Consider the following 25,866-nt stretch of genomic DNA (forward strand, 5'->3'; position numbering starts at 1 on the left):
AAGCTTTTCTCAAGTACTGAATTTATCCCCCAAGATGCAATAAAATAACCTTACTCAGTACTAAACCAAGACCAGTACATCATAAAAACATACAGTAATGAATGATGAAAACTGACTGACTGAGAAAACTAGTTCATAACCAGTGCGAAGCATAGTTTGAGACCAAAACTTTGTTCTTATAGTCCTAAATCCTTACTGTCCACATCACCACTCCCATGCTCTCTGCGCCATTGTGAACCTCTTGTAGAACCAGTGTCTCCCTTGTCTCTCCTGGATCTGAGCTCAGTGAGTCCCAGTGTTTGGACAGGGAACTGTGAGGTGTCTGTGTTTACCATCTCAACAGAGGAAACATAGACAGGGAGACAAAGCGTGAACATGCACTCCGACTCAAACTGAGAGAAATATATTACTTTGCAAAACCTCCACACCTCTATCTCTCTGCATCTGGATATTCAACTCCATTCATTTCCCATTACAAGAGGCAGTGATATCCCAAAGGCTACCAGGAGACTCATTTGTTGGTTGTCATCTCAAACAATGATGTCTCTCTGGTCTGAGCTGTTGGCGACATACTGAGAAACAACATTAAATGCAAAGTAGAAATGTACATTTGTTTCCTGTGGGTTCCCCTCATTGGAATGTGACAACTGTAAACCTGCCCTGACCATTATTATGCAAAATTTTGGAGGTTTCTATGATGTTGTCACGTTGCTTCCTCCTCAAAAACAGGTTTTGGGGGGTAATTCATGCATCTTTGAGTAATCTTGTGATCTCCCAGGCAGCAGTACCATCCTATCCGAAGCTCAGCCCACAATCCAATGTCACCCATCCCGCACAGCCAATTTTCATAAATATACAAAGCCGTGATAAAAAAAATGTACACAACAACTTGATAAACGTGATGTCATGTGCAGTAGTCTTGTTAGCGGAACACACGAAGTTTGTAATGTGACTTAGCATGGAGAGCAAAGGGAGGTGAGAGTCAGAACGTCAAAAGCGAAACTGAAACATATTAAACATGTTAATTAATTGTTTTTGGTGAATATAGCTTATGTGAGGTTGTGAGGTTGCAATGTGCACCAATGGCCCCTTTGAGCACCACCAACACTCACACAACACATTCATACTAGGCAATGTTAGTGAACTGCCTTGCTTAAGGGCACAACAGCAGCTTTTTTTTGCCACTAGCAGTTAAGACCCCAAAGAAATGTAATACCCCCTCTTTAACCATAGTTCCAGATCTGACAAACTCATCTAATCTAATCTGTTTTTGTATCTTCTTAAGTAACAGTAGAGATCAAGAGTCCTGCTCACGTCTTGGGTTTCAGAAGTCAAATTTTTGTTAATTTTTCTTTCCCTTAGACTTCAAAAAAGAAAACTTGCTGTGATTAATGAGCTATGTGATAACTGATGAGCATAATACACATCATTTCATTTATAAGATATTCCTGAGACCTTATAAACCTCAAAGTTGTAAACCATTTAGTCAAATTTTAGGTTTCAGATGTTTTGTTTTTCTACTAAAAAAACATGGGCATTAGTTGCTTCATAGCCCCAATCGTGCCTCTTAATATTAGAAGTTTTTGAAAACAGTTTTTGAGACAGTTGAGCAACATTACACCTCCATTACGATGATTTTTATCCAGTCCATTCAACCAATAGTAATAACCTATAGTCCTTATCATGTGGGTAAATTCATCTTTTCCAAATCATACTGAATTAAACAAACACACAGAAAAGGGCATTGATCGGGCAATGTGTCAGAGGCTAAACTTCTCTCTTAACCATTTTTTGTGTCTCTTTATCCTCTCGTCTTTTGGCCTTGGCTTGTGTGAGTGTGTGAGTGACAGGTCCGCGGCATTGGCGTCCCAGAGTAAACCTCGCCGTGAATGCTGCACCATGGGAAACTGTGTTCACATGAAAAGCCTCCAAATTAGTATGTTCTGCATGCGGGGTGCTACTTAGCGTTAGCTTTGACTTTGTCCGAACGTCAGCGGGGACATTCGGGTGCTAGGTCAGTGTTATTGTTCACAGGAGGTAGCAGCTGGAGCAGAGTGGTGACAAGGTCAAAGTTCATTTGTCAGTGTTTGTGTCTGCCCAGGAAATGAGTGTGTGTTTAAAATGTATGACAAGCACCGAGCACCAAGGGACCAGGCTAATAATACTGCTCTGAATATACAATGTTGTCATTATTCCACACCTCAACAGAAAGATCGAGACCTATTTAACACAAGCCTGCCTTTGGCTCAAGTTAATGGCACCTTTGTGAATTAATGAAGGGGAAAACAAACATTTAGACAAACCATTAGCACGTAAAGGAAAACAAGTCATGGCTAAAATAGCTTTGGGTTTATTTTAAATTAAATGGATATTTGTTATTCCTCTCTACGGCAATGTTTAGGTGTTGGTTGATTTGTTAGCTGTGACGGTACAGTGGCACAGGGATTAGCATTCTTTCCTCTTAGCAAGAAGGTATTGAGTTCCAATTCCAATCAGTGGGCACATTTACATGGCCAGATCACAAAAGAAATCAGAATACTGATCAGATGTAATTCACGTTAGTTCACATTAAATTTCAATAATCAGATTTTTGGTGTGCATGTAAACACAGTCTGTGTGGGGGCTTTCTGTGAGCTGTTTGCACATCTCCCTTTTGTCGAAGTACTCTGGTTACTCCTATCAACCTAAAACATTCATAGAAATAATCCCTGAGCTAGGTTCTCCTGAGTCCTGACCATGAAACTCACTTTAGATTTGGAGAAAGGTCATACACAGAAATACGAAATAAAATATTAAAGAATGAATAATTGTTCTTAGGAGATACATGTTAAATCCAAGATGTATTTGGGTTTTAAATGGTTTATATACAATGTTTTGTGTTGATGACTGTTTCAGATTATTGATGAAGACGACACACAGTTCATGACCAACTGTCCTCCTGCAGTGACAGAGAGCACCCCTCGCAGACGCACCAGAATACAAGTTTTCTGGACAGCGCCACCCACTGGCTCTGGCTGTGTCATCCTCAAGTAAGTCTATGGATGTTTTCTATTACAATAAATAGACTATATATTAACAAATATATACCATAGTTTGACAGTCTAGTTGCAGTGCCAGCTCATAGGCGAACCAGGCAGTTGCCTAGGGCGCCATAAAAATAAATCATAGAAATAAATATGTCTAAATAAAATAGTTCCACATGCTTTAATTTCCTTAACAATATTTTTTCTCTCAAAAAGCCTTAAAAAATAGGTAAAATAAGACAAATATGGTTCGGCCTGGCGAGTGGCGCCAGACATTTGTCGGGCACAATGACAAATAGTGCAGACATATGAGCCTGATCATTAAAATAATAATAGCACAAAATTAAAGACTCTGGAAACAGTTTGGAGTCCAAAATCCCACATCCCACAAGCTTTGGTTGCATCTTATTCACAGAGTTACAAGCACAAACGGCTGAAGAGCTAATAGGTCTGTAGATTCAATAGCGTGAATATCGTGTCCATGACGAATTGTGACGAATCATCACGAATCGTGACACATTTCTCTCCACATTTCAGCAGAATTCTTAGAGACGCAACATTAAAAGTAGACTGGACTGTGACTGTCTGGAGCTCTGTCCAAAGTCCACTGTAAAGACTGCAACTCACAGGCTACAGAGCACAAGGAGGCAGCAGAGGGCTGGGGCTCCACAGAGAGCCACAACTGACAGATGATATGGACACAAGTGACATGCAGCAAGTGTAAAATACAGATTAGCCACAAGTGTTTCTATAAAAACTAATGCCCCCCTTTGAATCTTGGAAAGAAGCAGCCTATATTCAGGTATAAGTAATAGACAGAAACGAACTACCGGTATTAGTTGATCCATTTTACCCCAGATTAAAGGAAATGTCAGTTTTGTTCAAAAGTTTCCCAGACCCCCTGCTTTTAAAATAGCTACAAAATCAATTCAGAATTTGATCAAGGGCCCCTAATTTGTGACTTATGGCCATAAAGGTCTGGGTAAAAAATCTGAAATAGGGCTAGCCCTGAGTGATGTAGTAGTTTTGACTGCACAGTGATAATGGGGCAAACATGAGTACACATTTTGATTTTTTTTTTTCCTCTTCTGACAATTTGTATTCATTTTGCGTAGATAAAATGTAGTAAAATCTTGAACAGCCCAAACTTCTACCAAAGGCTTCATTTACCACCTCTTTGGTGTCAAGGAAACTCCATTGTAAAGTTAATTTCCTTTCTCAGAGCATAATTGGACCCTTTCTGAAAACTCTTCAAAGGCCATGAAGCCCAGTTTCTCAGTCATCTATCAAAAGCAGCATGAATGAGCAGAGCAGATGAAAGGCGAATCTAATACAATATTAAACCGATCCTTCGGAAAAATGACATTGTACATGTAGTATTTCTGGTGAAGGCTGTCTGGCCTGAGGTACAGTGCCAAGGCAGTGCACATAAATATGACCACTAATAATTTTCATTTTAGAAACAAAATTGCTCCAAAGTGCTCCATTCTGTGGGGGCTGACACCGCTGCTTTTAAAATTAACTGCTACAGAATAAATTCAGAAGTCTATTCAAGAACCCTTACTTAATGGACAAATTCCTACAAAGGTCTTGGCAAAAGTACCCAAAATTAGACTATGTATTACCACGTGTAGGGGCAGGGGTGCACCATTAGAAATGCTGTCTATGGTGCCAAAAAAGCTGGGGCCGGCACTGCTTGTGCATCCCTGTATTATGTTAGAATATGATCTGTTCACTTGATCTCTCCACACAGAGACCAGAGTTTCATGTGAACAATGTGGAGTAGCCCACTATAGTGTGGTGACTCTCGTAAGTTGTAGTCCTCATAAATCAGATGGAGGAGTGGTCCTGTCTGTGCGGAGCTGGACACTGGCACTGCTCCAGACAGATGATGATTACAGGAGCTACACACATGTGTGAACGGCTGCATGTGTGTTAGGTTAATGTATGTGTGTGACTGAAAGAGTGTGAGCACACAGCAATATAACATGTGGTGACATTTAAAGACTATCCGCCTTCAGATGTTTATTATAGATAACTTTGTGGAACTCTTTCCATCTTGTCCATTACAGACACATCAGTCTTAAATGGCTCTGACTGAGTAATGTAACATGTCTGGATTTACTGAATTTTTACTTTGAACAGATGATACGTGTTTGTGGTAATTAAAATAGTTGAATTTGAATTGAAATGATTAGTACCAATCAGAGTTGACCTTTTAATACACCTTCATTATAATGCCCTGTACTTTCTTGAAGGTATGAGGTAGTCTTTCAGCTGCTCAAATCTTGACAAAGATTTTAATGACAACCCTTAGAGCAGACAGCGCTGTTGTCAACCCAGACACAAAGAAGGACATAGATAAAAATCACTGACTTTAATTAAGCATTTTCTTATTGCAATTACCACCAGGCTTTGAGCGTGCTTGTTCCCTCGAGTCAGTGTTTTTTTTTAACTTTTCTTGTTTTCATGTTTCATATAATTACATTAGCACTTCGACTTTGACAGAAGCTATATATGGGAGATGTAATCAACACTTATGTGACTGAAAATGTACAATATACAATATAATATGTACAATATATATATATTTGCAAATCTTCTAAGATGTCTTTGTACCTTTGGCAGTTTAACAATTCTTTCTGCACAAAATAACTTCTTCCTATTGTAAACTGCATAGTTTAAATAAAGTTTAACGCTCCTGTCACTGAGAAACCTTGTCCTGAAAGTTTTGCAGACCTATAAAATAACTTTGTTTTCTTCCGTACCCATCTGACAGCTTCTATAAAAACAATAACAGCTGTATAATATCTTGGCGACACACCTGAGTATATTCTCCTTCTCTTGTTGTGAATATCCAATGGGACTAGCCTTGTGTCGGAGCGTGGTGCTGAAACTTGCCCTTCTCAACATGGCATCCTCCCAGCTGTTGGCTTTAATTTATCTGCTGCTCCTGTCTGACAGATGGAGCAGGGCCAGCATCGTATTCTCTGGTCCAATAAAGGCACGAGAGCGTCTGGGAACATCTGCTGCGCATGCTGCTCACCTGTGTGACGGCCGGCCGGGGTTCTACTGTCACACTTGTATCTGTCAGCACTGGAGCCAGTTTTAAGCATTACCTCATCCAGGCTGTCATCATTCTTCACTCAGCTGCTCACACACTGTACTAATGCAGACACTGGGAAGATACAGTATGGGCGTTAGAAAGAAAACAGTATCAATAGTTATATATCTGAATGAACTATGTCAATCTTCTTATCTGGTTGTCTCCATGGAGATGTTGTCCTAATTGTTTTCAACTACAGATGGTTTTATTGCTCAAAATATCTTCTGTTATTGGGGTCGCCTCTCTGCAGACATGACTTGTAAATTGGCCTGATGGCATCACTTGCTTGTCTCCATGGAGCATACCAGGCAAATCAATGACTAGAGATCGACTGATGTGGGTCTTTTTAAGGATACATTGGTGTTACTACACTACAAAGTGGATATGAGAGCTATATAGTGTTATGCATATTATTTAGGCATCTGGTTGGGCCAAACAAAATATCAGCCTCAGCAAGAGTTTTAAGGCCGATAGCCAATATGCTAAAAAGTGCAAATATCTCTAGCGATAACATCTTCATGAATATTGGCAGAACCTCAACAAAATGTTAGATAGTGATAACAGCATGGATTTACAATACATACAATATATCCATAAAGGTTTAATGCATTATACAAGCATCTTTCATTCACACCATATTCAGCATACATTTTAGGTTTACAGAGCAAATTGCGGAGCAAACTGCAGATTTGTAGAGCAAACTGCCACCCTGTACATCATGAAATGGTCACAGGAAACCACCAACCTTGTAAATGTAAATGCTCCTTTCTCATCCTTCATTTCAATCCCTGTTTTTTGTGAATCTCTGAATGTAGTGTGCATCCCCTAGTGTGCATAATTTATTCGCTATGTACACCTACACAATATGTAAATATACTGTATTGGCATTTTCCCCATCTTTAAAAACACCACCTGATCATGCTACACCTATTCTTAGTTACAGAAGACGAAAACTGACAAGACTTACTAGATGTTTTACAAAAAGGAACACATTTTCTTGTATATGTTCTGTCACGTATTAACATCTCTGTATTTTGGGCCTAACTGTATGTTGGCAGTCAGACTTGTCAAACACATGTCTGTCAGGGGGTCCAGAAGGCTTCAAACTACACTCTTTGCAGTTGGGAGCGCTCCAGTTCTTTTGGTGCTGTATACGCCTCTGGGATCTCATTTAATTACATTCAAACTCCACCACACACCTGCTCCTCTCAAATCAGTGCAATTATTTTGGGCAGGGAAAGGGTGCAAAAGCTGTTAGTGACAGATGTAAGGCATGCACACACAGACTTATTCTTATTAAGATATGCCAGCGATGGTGGATTATTTATTTAGCATGGCGCTTTAGTTCTGCCATAAAACAGTGATATGATTAGAGAACCTTGGACAAAGCTGAATAAAACAGCCCCAATGCAGCAGCTGCCATGTGCCTGACCAATTTTTAACTTCAAAATCTTATATTTAATAAGCACTGAATGTGTGTACTGGATTAATATGCATGCAGTTTAAACCTGCAAGCTACCAAACTTGTTTGTTTGCTTGTTTATAAACTGCAAAGGAAGTTGGGCTGTCAATAAATGATACCCAGATACTAATTAATACTAAAACGAAATATGCTCATTTAAATAAGTATCGAGACTGACAAAAATGCAGAAATTGGAAAGAATTTGACTTTTCCTGAGTAGTCCAATATGTCAGCAGCTTTTCTAACAGCTGCCACCACCCACCATTGTGGCTCTAAAACTAACACCAGCTCCCCCCCAGGGCCTGGAAGTGGACTGTCAGACCCCCCCAATGCCACCACGACAACCCCCTCCCTCAGTCTCCCTTGTCCTGTAGAGCTGCCAGTACCAACAACTGTCGCCTCAGGCCTACAGGGCAGCACTGAGACAGTGCAACTCCACAGCACTCAACACTGGAGTAAGTCTACATGTGTCACGACATTTATATACAACATGGAGAAAATAGTATGAGCATAAAGGAAACTGAGCACAAGTCCAGTGATGTCTTGTCTGTTGGTTGTGTGAGTTCATTTGTGTATTGTGAAGGCTACTAGAGAATTTAATATGATGTGTGCTTTTTTGGAAGACCCTGAGAATTTGTCAATCCGTGCACCATTCCAAATAATTCTTTTGGTTTATTTTGAAGTCACATGCCCCGGGATGCCCTGGCATTCAATTGCATCAAGCCTATTTCCCTTGGTTATTTTAATATTTCACTTAGTCAGTTTTTAAGACATACATCTATCCAAAGAGGTGGGCCAGACTGTCTGTCACAAGTCATAGTCAATATCTTGTGCCTAAAGTCAGTTTTATAAGTTGTGATGCAAAACACATTATTAACCATGTGTTGTATTTTCGCAAAACACTCTTATCTTACTTAAAATAATTCAATTATATGATTTAATATATGCACAGTCTCATTACACACTTTCATAGAAGCATATAATTTTATTAGCCAAGTGCAAATGCAGATGCAGTGATAGTCATCTTAGAAACAGTGGCACTTTTCACGCTCCACTTCAGACATATTGAATATAAGGCAAGGCTGTCAGAAGCTGCCGTTTTGTCCTCCTAAAGTTTTGTTAATATCTATGAGAGCGTATCTTTAAAAACAACTCGATTACATCAGAGCTATCTGGGGATGTCACATCTCCTCCACTGGCTTTAATAACGGTGAGTCAGCGCCTTCAAAGTGCCTCCTGGGCGTTTATGGGGCAGGCATTTGTTGTGACTTTCATCTGGTTTGTGCGTGAGCTCTTCAGAGGGGGTTGTGATTGTGCAGGACGTGTGTTCTGGAGGTTCACCCCGGGTCATTGGAGCCCTTCGGCTGATGAGCATTGGCCGTATCTGCCCTCACATCTCCTCCCACTCCTCAAAGTCAAACACTTTCTGTCTGCTCTGCTGTGGCACCGGCTGCTTGTCACGTCGTTATCAAGTTTACCTCTCGCTATAAAAGTGCTCCTCTTTAGAGCTGCAGCGCTGTGGTGGGTCTATCTCAGTTTGCAGGGGCAAAGACAGCAGGATGTTAACTCACTGTTTGGATGTGGGCACAGGGAAAGGGTCATTTATCGATTTGTGGATTGACTTTGTGAATACAAACTGCTGTTTGGTGGGTATTTGTGAGACCTGGCATTGAAACTACTTATTCCTGATCCTGCTATCACAATACATGTGGAGAAGACGATGGACTCTTCTAATTGACTCTCTTAGCTTTTCCACACTCACAGCAGTTTTCCAGTCCAAGTTCAAAGGCTCTGACAGTGGGATTTCAAGTTTAGTCTTATTCCAGGTTATCCAAATGATTTCTGTTCTGAGAGGTGTTATTTTAGTCTCTCAAACATGTCCAAGAACAAGATCACCAATTTACTAAAAAATCTAAATTCTTCAATCAAGAACTTATTTACTTCAGAGTTGCATATCCATGAAATGTCTTCTTCCTAATCCTTCCCATTTGAAAATGTTAGACAGGAGTAAAACTCTCTTTTCTCTGCGGGGTGCTGAGGGGACTGTCAGTGACATATGGAACACAGTGGTAGGTTACAATACAGTATATCATGCATTATTATGCTGCAGGCAAAGTTACTACTGTAGAAGTAAAAATATATATCTTGACAAGAATGCCAACAGCAGGAGTGAAACAGATGGGAACGTCATGCAGATCCAGCTTGTGCAAACTGCACTTTTTGGTGCCAACTGTTGTGCTGTTAAGGTAAACAAACTTTCTGATGACAATTTCAGAGTTGCACTAACTCTACCCAGGTGTGAACAAACAGACAAACTCTGAGCTAAATTTGAAGCTACATAATGCATTCTTTCATAAAAATGTACTGAAGCATATGTCCATACAGGAAGCATATATATTTTTGAGTTAGACCTAAACAGTAAAACAATGGGCCGTATCTTCCCCCCTGGTCTTAACGCAGCAATAGCGTTAGCGAGATAATCTGCTGGCTGATAGTGTCATTGCTGCTGCTGAGAATGTGTTGTCTGATTTTTCCTGTTGTGTCTGATTTTTCCTGTTGTGTCTGATTTTTCTTGTTGTGTCTGATTCTTCCTGTTGTTTTGTTTTTTGTGTCTTGGCGGCACGGTGACTGAGTGCCATCACTCATGTCTCACAGCAAGAAGGTTGGTTCGATCCCCGGGTCACCAGGCCTTTCTGTGTGGAGTTTTTCATGTTTCTCCCCGTGTCTGGATGGGTTTCCTCCGGGTACTCCGGTTTCCCCCATCAACCAAAACATGAACGCCCTTCGAGACAACTGTTGTTGTGATTTTGGGCGTTACAAAAATAAATGAATTGAATTGAATTGAAATGTGGGGCGTGGAGCTCTAAACAAGAGGTGTGCTGTACCACAATAACAGATGGAGTGGAGCAAATTGAGGGCGTGGTGTGGCGCATTCAGTGAATTATGAGAATTGTAAAAATAAATATCAAACTAGTCCACTAAAAAACATAATATGTAAAATTTTCAAGGCATAAAAAGCCTATTTTTATTTGGAAATGTATTAGGATGACAAATTCATAACATTTTAAAATTTTGTCACTTTGGTTAGTTTATAAAGTTAGTCGCCAGTAGGTAGGCTACCATTAGAACCATAGAGGACTCTGCACAGAGTCAAGGCGCAGGCTGAACCTCTCAGAGATGGGGACAGTGCACTGGCCCGGGACTGTGACAGTGGAGCAGAGGAGATGTCTCACATGAACTGCTGTCTTGACAGCAGTGGTCAGCACTGCTCTATTACAGACATTTGCACATCCTGCTCTGTGCACACCACCTCCTTTCATAAGCACCCAAAGCAGGCCCGTAATAAAACTTTATATGACAATAAACGTATTCCATAATCCACGGGACATTCACCTGTTTGGGAGCAAATGCAGTCGACACCCGGTAGATGAGAATGTGAGTGGTCAGCAATACGCAGCAGTGGAAACTTGCCTCTGAGGTTAGAGACACGGAAGAGGACTGCTGGGACAGGGGAGAGTGGATTTCCAGCATAGGCAGGTGCGCCAGGGGGAGAGAGGAGCTTAGTGGGTCTTCTCTGGGATGGGAGGCAAAAGATCAGAGGAATACTAAGACTGAAAAGGTAAAAACACTCACACCTCGCTTTGCTGTGTGGTAATGAGTCAAAGATTGCAGACATTACCCATGTTGGCAATGATTTTAAATTCCACAGTGGTCACAGATAGTTTCAGATGCTATCAACATATATGTACTTGTACCATCCCTCTCCAGCCCTCAGCACCCAAGTACAGCCGGCGAGAACATCGTGTAGGTAGTGGCAGTCCGACATGGACACACCTCCTCATTAATGCTACTGCTCTGTCAAGACCGGGGGGAAGATATGACCCAATACTGTCAAACTCTCCACAAATCTTTCTGGTTTTTGTTTTTTGTTTTTTTGTTGTTGTTTTTTTTTAACAAACCTACTGTCTAAAATCTGGTATGAACCATAGAGAGAAAGAAACAACCCAGCTTGGAGAGAGCAGCATGACCCCAAGTGCTTAGTCTGTCCAGTTGTGAATACAGAGCCAAGCAATGACAGTGGAGAGGAAAAGTGATTACATCTTACTGCTGGGGACGATGTCATGAGGAAACTGGCTATAAAACCCGTTCTCACACAAACCTCACAAATTCTATGCTGAGCTTGAACTTTGAACAGAACTATAACTATTTGTCAGAACCAGGCATGAGGAAAAAGTACAGGAGTGGCTTGAAGATCTGTTTTTTTTCTCAGTGAACTGGACTGACTCTAAACCCCACAGTCACACAGACCTCATGTGAACCATCCACTAAGAGGCTTTTAGCAGAGTACACCCTGCCAGTTATGAGGGTTTGTTGTACAGGCAATCATAGCTCACGTCCTCTTTCAGCCACTTCAGAACATATCACTGTGCTGTTCAATAGTACTGGCAATTGGCCTTTTCACTGTTTCTATTGTAAATCAATTCCACAACAAAAAATGGTAAATTGAAAACATGTCCACCAGATTGCATTGGATTGTTTTATAATGCACCATTGTTATTAAAAACTGGGGTACACAACTTTATACACACATAGTGACAAATTACTGTACTATGCTCTGTCTGTTGCCAATAATACGTATTTTATTGATGGCAATCCTGGAAGTTAGAGTTGTAAGCATTGCTATGATTGACAGAGCATTGAGCGTTGTTGTTGGTTCCTCCTTCAAAAAAAACAGTTCTAACGCTGTACATGAACCTGACAGCTAAATACTAAGAACTACTTAAATACTTCTAATACTAATCAGGTAATGCAGCTTTACCAATGGCATACAGTAAACACAGTCTATATATTCAGTTTACAAGATTTCTCTCACAATTTGCATATCATAGAATTACTTTACTTGTTTAGACTCACGCAAGTCTGGCTTTGTTGTTGTTTGATTAATTATGCTGCAAATGACAAAACAAGAGCTGACTTCAATCCATTTTCAGTTGTCACTTAAAAAAATGTATACAGCAAAACTGGAAACTGGTGGCAGAAGCAGCAGTCTATCTATCACACTCTGAAAGATACCGTGTCTAATAAAGTGGACACCTCACAACTATCAATCAACACTGGACAAAAGTATGACATTTCAAATTTTTTCCAGCTACTGATGTATAGCTACAGTTAGTATTAATGAAAGTATCATCAACAGTGCTGCCACCATTAGTGAATCTAGATTTAGTCTCTGAGTGTTGGATAATTGTGGGCATAGTTCACTGTTTTTCAATTTCATGCCTAAGCAGTCAGCCGTGTTGCAGGTTATATTGTAGCATTGGGCTTGTGTAAGATTTATAAGTGTAATATAGGCCATAACTCCTGGTTAATGTGGTTTGGCCTCTCCGTCTGAGCAGCTCTGTGAACATTTGGGCCTGCTTTATGTCTCTACTATAAGAGCTCTGCCACTACCAAAAACTGTCCCTCGCACTAGTAATAAATGGTGCAAGTAAACATTCAAAATTGCACATGTATAATTGTATTTTTTTGTTAACATTGCATACAGGAATAGTTCAAAATGACTACCATCACTTGTACTTTTATAAATAAAGGTTCACTATGTAACTTTTCTCTTGGAGGGTCCATTGTCATTACTTTTGACTGATTGTTTTCACAGAATGGCATTAGACTAAATAGTTAGCTACATTTTTCACAAGATCTGACCTGTAACTTGGCTTAGCGACATGCTTGCTCGTCTCCATGGAGATAGATTAGTTTAATGCCATGCTGTGAAACTATCTAGGCTAAGACATAACATCTGTTTAACACATTATTTTATACTAGTTAAAATGATTTGCAAGCACATGGGATAAATTGGGAAAAGGTATTAAAGGGTATTTCAGTTGTATTTCTGAAGAATGTTATTTCACCAGGTTTGTCTGTTTGGAGAAAGTTCAAAATAAGAGTTTGCTGGAAAACCTCTACTTTAAACCCTGGCTTCTCAGTGTGTGTGTTATCTAGATAGGATCTCCTGCAGGCTACAGCCACCCCACAATCTAAACTGCTTCAGAGCATGTTCCAGGAACGTGATTCCATCCCCAGATAATCTATTACTCCCTCTCTGTGAAATATATGTTCTTTTTGTCCATTATGATGCCTGTGGGAAGTCATTACTGTCCCCTCTCTGAAGATTGCATGGACCAGATAGTGGCAAAGGAACCACATTATCTATCTAATCCCATCGTAGCTTCGCCATAACACCAGCATTTTGTGTGCATTCCTGTTCATGTAATATCTTTTTTTTTCTTCTTCACAGGGCCAGTATTGTGCAGAAGAGAATCATCTATTTCCAGGACGAAGGCTCCCTGACCATCCGGCTGTGTGAGAGAGGTAACCCACTGCCTATCATCACTGCCACTCATCCTGGGACCATCCAGATGCCATTATCTGCTGAGCCATTGTAGCGTACTTTTTGAAAATAGTCTTTTGCTGTTCAAAGTATGACGTCTTGAAGCAGCAGGACACTGAATTACAGGAGGAATTTCAATTTTACTTTGAATCAAGCGAGAGGAGATTGGAGTGGTTTTTTACGGTTTATTGTTTTTGGACAAGGAAATAGGGCTGCTCAGAGTGAGCTACATAGTCAATATTCTTACTGTTTGGAGCCTTGAAAGATGCTTGAAAGCCTTGAAGATGCTTTTTGTGTTTATATCTGTTTTTAATGCGATACAATAAACATGTCCTCTTATGGAGATACACTAGGCTTTTACGCATCACATAATGCTCTATATGGGTATTTTTATCTCCAGAAATAATATAGATGCTGGCCTTGGTTTCATGGCCTGTTACGAGAGCGATGGTAGCTCAGTTAGTTGAGTGTTTGTCCACTGATCCGAAGGTTGGCCGTTCAAACCTCGCTTTCGACATAAACATCATTGGCAGAGTGGTCCAATTCCACTGACCCACAGGTTGTCGGTGCGATTCCAGCTCCCACAGATTAATGTTGTCGCTTTGTCCTTGGCCAAGACACTTGACACAGATGATGACTACCAACAAAGACAATGAGTGAAGAATTGTCTATGTTGGTGTGTTAGAAGCACATAAAGACTTAAATATGACTATTATTGAAGAGATTGTTATTGCTGAAAATGTTAGAATACACCTTATGTCCCAGATTGTTGAGCACATTTCATTGGTGATGGACTGGTCAGTTAAGGAATTGACATTTCACTCCAACATGTTTAAATCCAGGTATAGAAAGTGTACTCTTAACAGTGAACATGAAAAATGTTGTATAAATATTAACACAACATGTTTCAAATGTAAAGCTGTAAGAGCAGAAACATTTGAGCCCTTAATGCCGAGTACTTTACCTGCAAAGACACATGCTTTTCTTCTATTTTATGCAGTCTCTTTCTGAAATTTAATTGCTCAATTACAGCATCCTGTTCAATCTGGCTTCAATGGTTTTCCGGGCTCACTGTCATAGCTGTGATGTTGAGAGAAATTTCCTGCAGAATAATTTGGAAACTTATAAATATTCACCAGCTCCCCTTGACCTATCTTTGCAAAACACAGACTGAGGGCAATATTTTAATATGTATGACCGTTTGTGAAAGCTAATGTGTCACTTATTGGAGGGATTTAATTTTCTCACTTTCTAACCACATCCAAACTGTAATATATACGTTTGTTTATATTTATTTATGGTTTTCATTGCTCACTGTCTTGTTTTAAGCTGAATCTTTCTTCCAGTTATTCTTGTTTGTTTATTTCTGCAGAAGTTGTGTTTGGTGAAGCCACTCAGACGCCCGCCTTGGAGTGCTGCGCATGCGGAACAGCCAAGTACCGTCTCACCTTCTATGGAAACTGGTCTGAGAAAGTACATCCCAAGGACTATCCAAGTGTGTAGACTCAAAACATTTCTCTAAAAAACAATGTGCTAAAGTTTATACTGATCTAATCTTCAGACAGACTGAGCAAACTTTGCTTGTCCTTGCTTTGTTACGATGGATCCTCTTTTGTTTCTTTTGCTTGCTTACACCTTCCAAAGACATGAATGGAGAACTATGATGTGTCTGTTTGTTAGTTCTTCAGCTGCAGTACATCTTTATGAATGTTTATGCTCCAAATGATACAGAGGCAAATCTATGGTTTGTATTGAAAGTGATATGCCTCACTCTTTGCGTCATAGTGGAATTGATGGACAGTGTAACAAAATATGCCCCTGAAAGTTTTGTGAAATCTCTCTTAGTCATTTCAGAGAAAAGGCCATGTGAATAATTACCAGGGCATAGTTCAGTAGTTGAGTAGGTCTACGGCTGCTCACAGCTATAGACAAAAGTATGAACATGACTCTTGTAAGGAGAACAATTGGTTTGATTTGTATTCAACTTGAGTACACTGCCATGGTTGCAGCTTAGAAGCATACATTTTGTTCATGATTTTAAAATATTTTTCACAAAACTTGTCACACACATTTAACAACATAATGGTTTTGACTTTGCTTTCTGTTCCTTTTCTCAGTTTAACTAACAAATTATCTGATTGAAACTGAAAGCATTCAATGTAATTATACATTTCTAATATTTGACGGTGCACTACAACTCTTCCAAATGGAGAATCCACAACCTGCTTGTCTCCATAGAGATGTTATTGCTTTGCCTGGAAAGCTCCACAGTATGGCATTACACTTATACATTTTGCATATATTGAATTGCATATGTTTTTATTGCTTAAAGATACAGTGAAAATTAATTAATTAGACAGTGCACCTTTTCCTTTTAAGCTTTTATACCATACCAGTCATAGTTACATACTTGAAGAAAATGATCATGCTTGTCTTGCTCACTAAGAATTGAACCACTTTATATGTACTCCATCCATCCATCCATCCATCCATCCATTTTCTTCCGCTTATCCGGGGCCGGGTCACAGGGGCAGCAGTCTAATATGGATATAATCCATATATATATATATATATATATATATATATATGGATTATATGTACTCTTCTGAGTATTCAAAAATACCATAGTTTCCTTTTACAAGAGAAGGATACACAATGACATACCAAGTTTAATTTGGATTTATAACAGTCCAACCTCCAAAATGCTGTCCGCCAACTAACCATGGTTTATAGAGGCTTTAAATTGCTATAAAGGCGTGAGACAAGCACTGCATTAAAACATATCACCAATAGTAAAAATAGCAGCAGTTCATAGGTCTATTCCGCACAATAAAAGAACATAATGTTAGAAGAAATGTGTCTGGAAATTGAGATGAAAGGGATATAAATCCGTTCACCAAATGGCTCTATGAAAAGCCAAGTGCTTATGTGCAAAATAAATTCCTTCAATGGGAGCTGTAGCGTCTGTTTCAGACTTGTGCAGTCTAGTGCGGGGCCGTGGACTGTGGCCGTGGTGTCTGGAGGCACATCACTCCTGACAGAGCTAATAGGTTCTGCACAGCTCTCAACTGCACACACTTAACACAGGACATCATCTGTTCTGACTACCCACTGCTCCTCTCACTGGTCTGAATGCCACTGGAAAAGACGACAGAAACATTTTAACATATTTTGACAGAGGACCAAAAAGTTGAAATATTAAATAGCCCTCTATTGTAAATTTGTGAATTGGAGTGGAGGTAAACAACACTTTTGAACAAGTATCAAATTGAGAGAAGCAAAGTACTGGTAATGCTAATTGATTATTGATAAAAAATAATAAAAAGTCAGCACTTAGCAGCCCATTTAAAGTTGTTCTCATATTTAAATTTCCAGGACGGGCTAATCACTGGTCTGCTTTGATTGGAGCGTCCCACTCCAGGAGCTATGTGTTGTGGGAGTATGGAGGCTATGCCAGTGAGGGGGTGCGACAGGTGGCCGAACTGGGCTCACCCATCAGGATGGAGGAGGAGATCCGCCAGAAGGTAGGCTCTATCACACCAGTATTACATTACATTTGGCTATGCTGTTGGGTTGAACATACAGTATGGCTGTATTTTGTACAAAAGACTCTTCTTGGCCTGTCATTGATTTTTATCAACTTTGCAAAAGATAACGTGTAATGTGTAAAAGCAAATATGTAATGACCTCCACTCTCAAATATAAAATTACCTCTAATTCTTATCAAAGTAAAAGATTTGACTTTGATGGTATTTTGAAACAAAAAATGCTTGTTGACTCTAATCAGTCCTCCCTCTCCTTTTGTTTAGTCTTGATCCAACTCAAAGCTAAGTGTTGTCCTTGACGGTCTACTACTGTTCTACTACTGTTGTAGTACACCAGTGGTGAATGAAGTATTAAGTTTTTTTACTAAAGTAAAAGTACAGACACTGAGGTAAGTAAAAGTATCATATGAAAAAAATCTACTTACATAAAAATATTCAAGTACCTCTTTAAAAATATACTTGTCCTAAAGACTAAAGGTAAACGTATTTCGCATAAGTGTTAATTTATTTAATTTGTTAAAGAACTAAATGTAGTGATATTGATCAAAAATTATACTGATTGTGATCAACAGTAACAATACAAATCAATTTCTTATTTTTTCTTATGAATTTTGTGTGTTTATTTTTGTTTGCCCAAAGCCGAAGCTTTAACTTGAAAACTTTTGTCAGGATGTTACTACAAACATGGTAAAAAAACAAAAAACAAACCTCAAATCATATGTAAAGTACTTTTTGAAAAAGTATACACTGTAAGTAAAAATTCTGCTTAAGTACAGTACTATTTTTACTTTGTTACCTTTCACCACTGGTAAACACAGTGTCCATGTGTCCTTTTTAATGCAGTATATGTATGTGCATACATATGTAGGCTGTGCAGTGATGATTGTATATGCCCTCAGAGTATTGTCAGAGTGCATTATCTCACACTGTGAGGTTAATGACAGAGTGAAGCCAATCAGTTTTCACACTCAAACTGTTTCTTCTGACATCTCATGAATATGCAGCATTTATACAGCTTACAATTAGCATACAATACATGGCATTTGCTTGTACATAACATTGTGACAGGCACTGACATGGAACACTATAAGCCTCTCATTAGACACATGCAAATTAATGCTTCTTTCACTGCTTCATTGGTTCCACTGGAAATGGGTGGCAGGGGTGTAATGAAATCTCCCACAATTACCATTTCTTTCTTTCTTTTTTTTTTTTTTAATTCGAAAAGCAGACCCAAACCCTTGTGTTTGGTATGTGGATAATAAGTGGTGGAGGAAAATTCCATTAGAGTAGCATGCCTCTTCTCTCACATGTAAGAAAACGTAGTCTCAGGTCTGAAGAAAATGTCATTTTCCTGACATGTGAAAAAGTTTTACATGAAGAAACCATTATTTGACACACAGAAAATAATAGTTCCCAAAGCATGTGCCTAAAAATAATAATGCTATACATGCTTGACCCTTTCCAAGGTCTACTCTGTATACCTGAACAAGAAGGGAAAAAATACTCTACGGTACTTCTACTATTTATGCCTTTGTTGGTTTTTATGTTTGCTCAAAGTATTTTTCAACTGAACAACTTTAAAAACATATTATACTTTTGCTTGTTAAATTATCATCTTTGACACCAGTGGATTATAATTTTATATTTTGAACATTTTAAATCACAGCCTTGAACAGCTTAATAAAAGAATGTGGTGCTGATTTCCAGCCTGCACCTGAAAAGCAATGTAGCAGGATTACTTCATCATGCATGAACACAACACAAAATACAAGTATAACATGGTCAAAAAGTCTTAAAAGTCAATGTTGCATAATATGTGTCCCTTAAGCATAAAGGACCCTACATATTTTACACAAAGGATTTTTTATATATTTTTTTACTCATACATTTCAGCCTCTCCTATATAATATAAGACACATACAAAGTGAAAGGTGTGCCGTTTTTTCAGTCTGTAAGCTCTGCTCTGCTTTGTATGGACATATTATCCACTGATGGACAGCACCACTCCTCTCCAGCTGCCTCCTGTCTGCTGCCTCTGGCTCGAGCTGTGGAAAGGCCCAACACAATGAAAACTTGAGCCTGTTTCATGGCACAGGAGATGGACACACAAATGTTAGCTATGGTTACTATTCACTGGAGTCATGGTTATTGAGTTGTCAAGTCTTTGTGCTTCTGAAAGGTTTCGGCATGATTGTGTATGCCTTTTGTGTCTTATGTGATTAAGGCCTATGTGGAATATGCCCAAAAAGTAGGCAGTTATTACTATGAGACACAGTATTGAGCCACATAGTCAAAAAAAAAGAAGATGAAATGAAAGGAAACAGCTAATAAATGGAAAGCATTCATAGACTCCTAAACAGGTCATACACATCATGATTATACTGGACATGTCTGTATAACAGTTAAGGGTCAAGTTAATACTGATTTGGTATTTCTGTCTTGGTGAAGGGGTACCATAGCTTTAGGGGTTGCTGCAAAGGTTGTTGGCCAACATGGGTCAGTGCTCCATGTCTGTTTTGGAATGACAACCCTTCAAAACCAGTGAGACGTGGTGATGCATGTGCACAGTCTGCTACTAGAAACTACTGTCAGATTCCTGTCAAAATCTGCACAGGAAAATTTGAAATTTGATCTCGAATAGGAATGTCACATATTAAATTTTAGTGTTACAATCATGAAGAAACATGACGATTTAGTGACCATTCACAGTTACTGAGCCTATTCACAGTTATTAATACCATAACCAAACAACAGTGAAACTCTTAGTTTTCGTTCACCCCGTCATCTAAAACAACACCATTGCTAGTATAAAACTGGTCAAAACCACCAGCTTTATGAAATCAAACTTTCTGAATGATAAAATAAAGTTAATATGACACAAACAGCCAAAGAATCACTGCGCATTCAGGTGTACTTTACTGAACTAAAATGGCTTCATTTTGCTTCTCAAATTGTCACAGTTGTTATTTTTTGTTTGAACAGTTCTATCATGACCTGAATAATCAGAGTCATCTTTGCAGTTTCCTGTTCACTTTTGACCATTTAAGCAAGAGAACAATTTATCATTGCTATTTTCATACTTTTTCTTTTTAGAACATGAAGGTAAATTGATGCTATTCTAATTCATTTGTGCTAAGTATTTACTTGCTAATTACTTATATATATATATATATATATATATATATATATATATATATATATATATATATATATATATATATATATATATATATATATATATATATATATATATATATATATATATATATATAAAAACATGAATCACAGCTGAATACCTACCTACATTTTGGTTATATCCTTCACATTGGGCACCAGTACAGCTCTGCATACTGCGTCAGCTCAGGACTGGTGGACAGAACGCAGCACGCTCAGGCCTGTGTGAAATACGTCAGTGTTGAACAGCTCCAGGCCCATACCAGCACTCCCACAATGCACAACTGCTCACAACAGCCCATTGAACAGATAATTTGATCAAACATATCATTCATATTTTTAAATGACAAGATTAGTAATAAAGATAAAACAAATGAGCATTTCAGTAGATTTCTCATACGTTTTTAACTCCTGATCTTTGTTGAGCATGATCTCCTGTTAAGCTGTTAATCTGTCGTATGGATAACTGAAGCTCATGATAGTTAGTAGCAGATTTGTTGTTTTTTTCATTTGTACAAAAATGGGTACACCATGCTGCTGATCCTATGTGCATCACTGATTAACAAAATAAAATTGGAGAATGAAGTAAGTACATGCAGAGGGAGTATGGTGAACACAGTGGTTAATCAGAGCAATGACGTCTCGAATACAGGAATATGAATAATACTCAAACATTCATGAATCACACTAAATCCAACTTTGAGAGGGTAAATGAAAAGTGGAAACAACTATAATGTGGATAAAAGCTCTAAAAAGGCAATTTTGAAAAAATGGATCAATTTTAAATGAAAGCAATTATGTTGCTTCTTCTTGCATCAATATGTCAAGAAAGCTGACAGTGCAAATGTGTCCCTTTGGCAAACTTTCTTTTTTCTTTCTTTATCTTTATTTATACAGGGGAACCCAATGAGAGCACTTACACTCTTTTTCATAAGTGCCCTGTTCCAAATAAAATACAAACAAAAAACAAAACATACAGTAAGCCCATATAAAACATTAAAAACTGGTGGAGATGTGTGTGTAAAAATTTGTTACCAGATTATTAAATTGCGATTGTGGCATTAAAGTATCCAATTTTGCCTGTTGCCTTATGAATCAAAACAGCTAAAAGCCGTCTTTCCCATCTCAGTTTTCGTGCAGCTAGTCCTTATACAGTCATGTGATCTGGTATTAAATGTTCCAGTGTCATTGGTTAACAAACAAATGAGATTTTTGAAGCAGTCCCTTATAGATGCATTTTATACACTGCTGTTCTCTTCTAACAGACAGTGATGGTCAACCAACTTTTCCATAGGTAATACAGTGATGGGTTTCCCTTCACTCTTTTCTGAGTGAAAGAGTGGATCCAATGGTTTCAAAGCAGAGGCCAAAGTCTGCATGTACACCACATCTCCATAATCCAGTACAGAAAAAAAAGGTTGCTTGAACAATTTATTTTCTGTAATTTTCTGTAAAAATGTCAATTTTTATTTTAAGGTGTTACATAATTCCGAGATATGTTTTTTTTAAAGAATACATTTTTGTCAAGCCTAAACCCAAAATATTTATACATTTGTAGCTTGCACATCACTTAAATGTTTTTTTTTATTTTATTTATTTTTTTTTTAGAAAAATACATATGTATACTTACTTACTTACTTGGATTTCTTTAAAATCTTGCTGCAGTTTAAGTGCCCGATAAGCATAAGGAGCACTTGCATAAAAAACAACATCTTCTTTATATAAATCTATGATGCTTTCTATTGCAACTAATGGAATAAAAAAAAAATTATAAAAAGTAGCGGGCCTAAAAATGAGCCTTGGGGCACTCCTTTGCTTAAAGTTATACATATTTTTTTTGTAAACCCATCGGCTACTACTGCCTGGGTGCTGTTTGAAAGATAATTTTGGAACCAAGCGTTGTCAAATCCAATACGCTTCAGGCGCTTCAAGAGGACTCCATGAGCCACTGACTGTCAAAAGTTTTAGTTAAATCAATAAACTGTGCTATGCAATCTTGTTTGTTATCAAGGGCTGTGAAAATGTCTTTTAAAACCTTTGCGGTTGCAGTTACAGTACTATGCTCTTTTCAGAAACCCGATTGATAAGACTTCAAAATGGAGTATTTATTTAAGTAAACTTTAACTTGATTTGCAACTAACTTTTCTAAAACTTTTGCAAGACAAGGTCATTTAGATTAGTTAAACAGGTGCTGTTTTACATAATTCTGGTATAACTGCCATTTGAATTGATACATTGAAAATATGTAAGAGAGGTTGAATTAAATATGGAGCAGCTAATAATAGAAGTTTTGGATCAAGGTCATGAGCTCCTGTGGACTTCTGTGGGTCTATGTAGCGGAGATCATTTAAGAGCTCCATGTAAGTGAAAAGTCTTAAAGAGAAAATCTGACTGTTATCTGCCAGAAATACAAATTCAGCATAATAAAGATCAGAAGGATTATTATCTGACCATTATTATCTAAAACATCATATGCAGAGATAAAACGCCTATTAAAAGCATCACATATTTCCTCTTTAGAATTTACAATAGCTGAATCCAATAAAACACTGGTTGGAAATGTATAAATACGAGGTTCTGAGAGGGATCTTACTGTCCTCCGGAACTTTGACGGATTTCTGTGTCTCTATCAGCTCAGACATGACGTAAGAAGTTTGTGCCTTTCTCACTGTTGATAAACATCTATTTCTTTTTTTGTGGAAAAATCAAATTATGACCTAGTTGTGCGCAGTTTTTCAGGCATCATTTCTTTTTCTAATTAAAATTTCTGTGTTGAACCAAGGATTGTTACAGTTTTTCATTCTATTTTTTTTTTTTTTTTTAGGTGCATGCCTATCTACAATTTAATTAAATATATAAATAAAAAAGTTTAAGGCCATATCACGGTCAGGCAATGCTGATGTTAACCCAATATCACCGTAGTACAGGTCAGAGGTGAAGGCTTCCTCATTCAAATGTTTATACAATCTTTTTAATTAACCTTTATATTTTGAATAGACCCAATTGGAAAATGGCTACTAAAATCAAACAGGAACACACATCATAATTATAGTGTTTGTTTGTTAAGATTATCTCAATGAGCGTACATTTATTTACATTTCTACGGTCAGGTTTAGTCAGAATAGAAATTTTGTGAGATTTAGGCCATTGCATAGGTCTTTCAAAGTTGCAGATTCTTTCCTCAGCCAATTAAAATGTACATCGCCCATTACTAGGACCTCATAATTTTCCAGTTTAGAAAGCATCATGAATACATCTCTGACTCACTGTATTGTCATTTTGCCATTCACTTAAATAAAAAGTTTAATTGCATAGCACACATGTAATTATAGATTGTTTAAAATGTCAGACAAAGCTAAAATTGCTTAACGCTCACAAACGGAGAGATTTAAACGTGCTGTTGGCTATGAGCTAAATCCTTAACCTTTTAGCACCTCACACCAGGCCGGTGTCTGTACCCAGCTAATTATTATTCCCAGAGAAATGCCACCAGCTCAGAGCCAGGTGTGATCAGACAGTGAAATGTCAAGAGTGGCTGGCCAACGAGCCGTTTGTAACTGCAGCTCTGTGATCGCAGCCTGAGGCCCAATGACTTTTTAATGAAGTGAAAGCGCTGGTTCTGCCTCCACCATCTCAATATCTTCCACACTATATGCACCTTTGAATTCATTAACACTAAAAGGATGCAATTGTATGAGCACCGGGACTCAGCGGTCAGTTAAGGGAAACAGCTTCGATGTCAAATTGTTGTGGAGAATTTATTTTTGTTTGAATGTGCATCTTAAACACTGATGCCAGACGATCATTGAAAGTACTTAATGTTGAAGATAAAAACTCTAATTGCAAACTGAATATATATAAATGCACTAATCCAAAGTTCACCAGAGAAACTTTCTTTCTATAAAGTCACATTTAAGCAGTGATCCTCCATACAGTGCTGTGTGATCAGGTTATCAGGTGTGTGTTGTCATTTCCTCCAACAGTCGATAGGAAGGAAATTGTGCTCTAACAGTTTAGGGACTAAGTGACCATAAGTGTCCCATCTCTCTTTCACAAAAATCAGGTTTGAGTGTATGATCAATATAGCTATTTTAGCCAAAGTCATGGGCACAAGAGTTCATTTTAGTCCAGTTGCATTATTTTGAACGTACGCCTCCCGGTGGGTGGTCTGAGCAGTGCTGGGCCATTGCTCTTCGTTGTGCATTCGCTCCACGCAGCTCCCTCTCTGGGTATGGCCTGTCACGTCTACATCTGTTGTGGAAATCTATTTGACATCTGAAGTCTTTGTAAAAAAAATCCCTCCATGTTTCTGAAAGCGCCTGAGCTTTTAGCATTGCAGGGTGCTTTCTGAGCCCCTTTGAAAACAGTGGACAAAGAGTGGAGGAGGCAGAGACAGTTGGACACAGCACATTTCCCACTGAGGATGGCCTCGGGCCCCTACCTATGAGGCCTCTCAGGGGAGCGCTGTGGCTCATACGTACTTTAAAAATGACACTTCCTCCATTACAATGCTGCTGTTTAAAGGAGACTTGTGACCTTTTCGGGGTCAGGTTGAGGAGGCTCTGTGTTCTGGACTGTAGGCTCTATGTCCTACACATTTGGGAAATGTCAGGTTCTGAGTGGGAAGGTTATAGTTTAGCACATGTTGGGGAGGTGACAATGAAGTCTAGAGTTGAGTCATAAAGGCGAGACCAGACAAGTTCTTTACCAAATGTCAAACCATTTAGTGAGCAGCAGCTCCAAGTCAGATTCAACCAGCTATTTGTTTAAGCAGTGAATAAATACAGACATTTAACATTTAACACACAGGAGAAAAACTTGAAGAGGACTTCTTGGGTCAAAAATAACACTAAGTGCTTTTTCATGTTCAATAAGACATTTTTATACTTATTGACAGGGCTTCATTTGTAAATCCGACAAAAAGTAGCTTCGGGACTGGTATCCATACAAGGGCCAATCTACCGCATCACACGATGAGTATAAACACTAGGAAAGGCCAAAATACAACACAAGTGACAATATAGATCAATTCTAAGGCATATAAAAGGTCATTTTATTTATCAGAGCACATTTTTATACATCTGTTGCACTGGAATGTTCATTCATTCTGACTCAAGTCATAACAGCACCTGCCACTGTAACCGTGCTGTCCAGATGCCCTCCCA

General features: G+C 38.5%; 1 protein-coding gene across 1 annotated transcript in view; it reads left to right on the forward strand.

Annotated features, from left to right (window-relative positions):
- spon1b (spondin 1b) overlaps positions 1-25,866 on the forward strand; it is a 94,829-nt gene that overhangs the window by 22,780 nt on the left and 46,183 nt on the right. Inside the window, exons 3-6 of the mRNA XM_033968032.2 lie at positions 2,896-3,029; positions 13,887-13,960; positions 15,352-15,474; positions 17,355-17,503. Coding sequence (XP_033823923.1) covers positions 2,896-3,029; positions 13,887-13,960; positions 15,352-15,474; positions 17,355-17,503 — 480 coding nt within the window. The remainder of the gene's footprint in view (positions 1-2,895; positions 3,030-13,886; positions 13,961-15,351; positions 15,475-17,354; positions 17,504-25,866) is intronic.

The sequence above is a fragment of the Periophthalmus magnuspinnatus genome, chromosome 6, assembly GCF_009829125.3.
Source record: "Periophthalmus magnuspinnatus isolate fPerMag1 chromosome 6, fPerMag1.2.pri, whole genome shotgun sequence".
Lineage (NCBI taxonomy): Eukaryota > Metazoa > Chordata > Actinopteri > Gobiiformes > Gobiidae > Periophthalmus > Periophthalmus magnuspinnatus.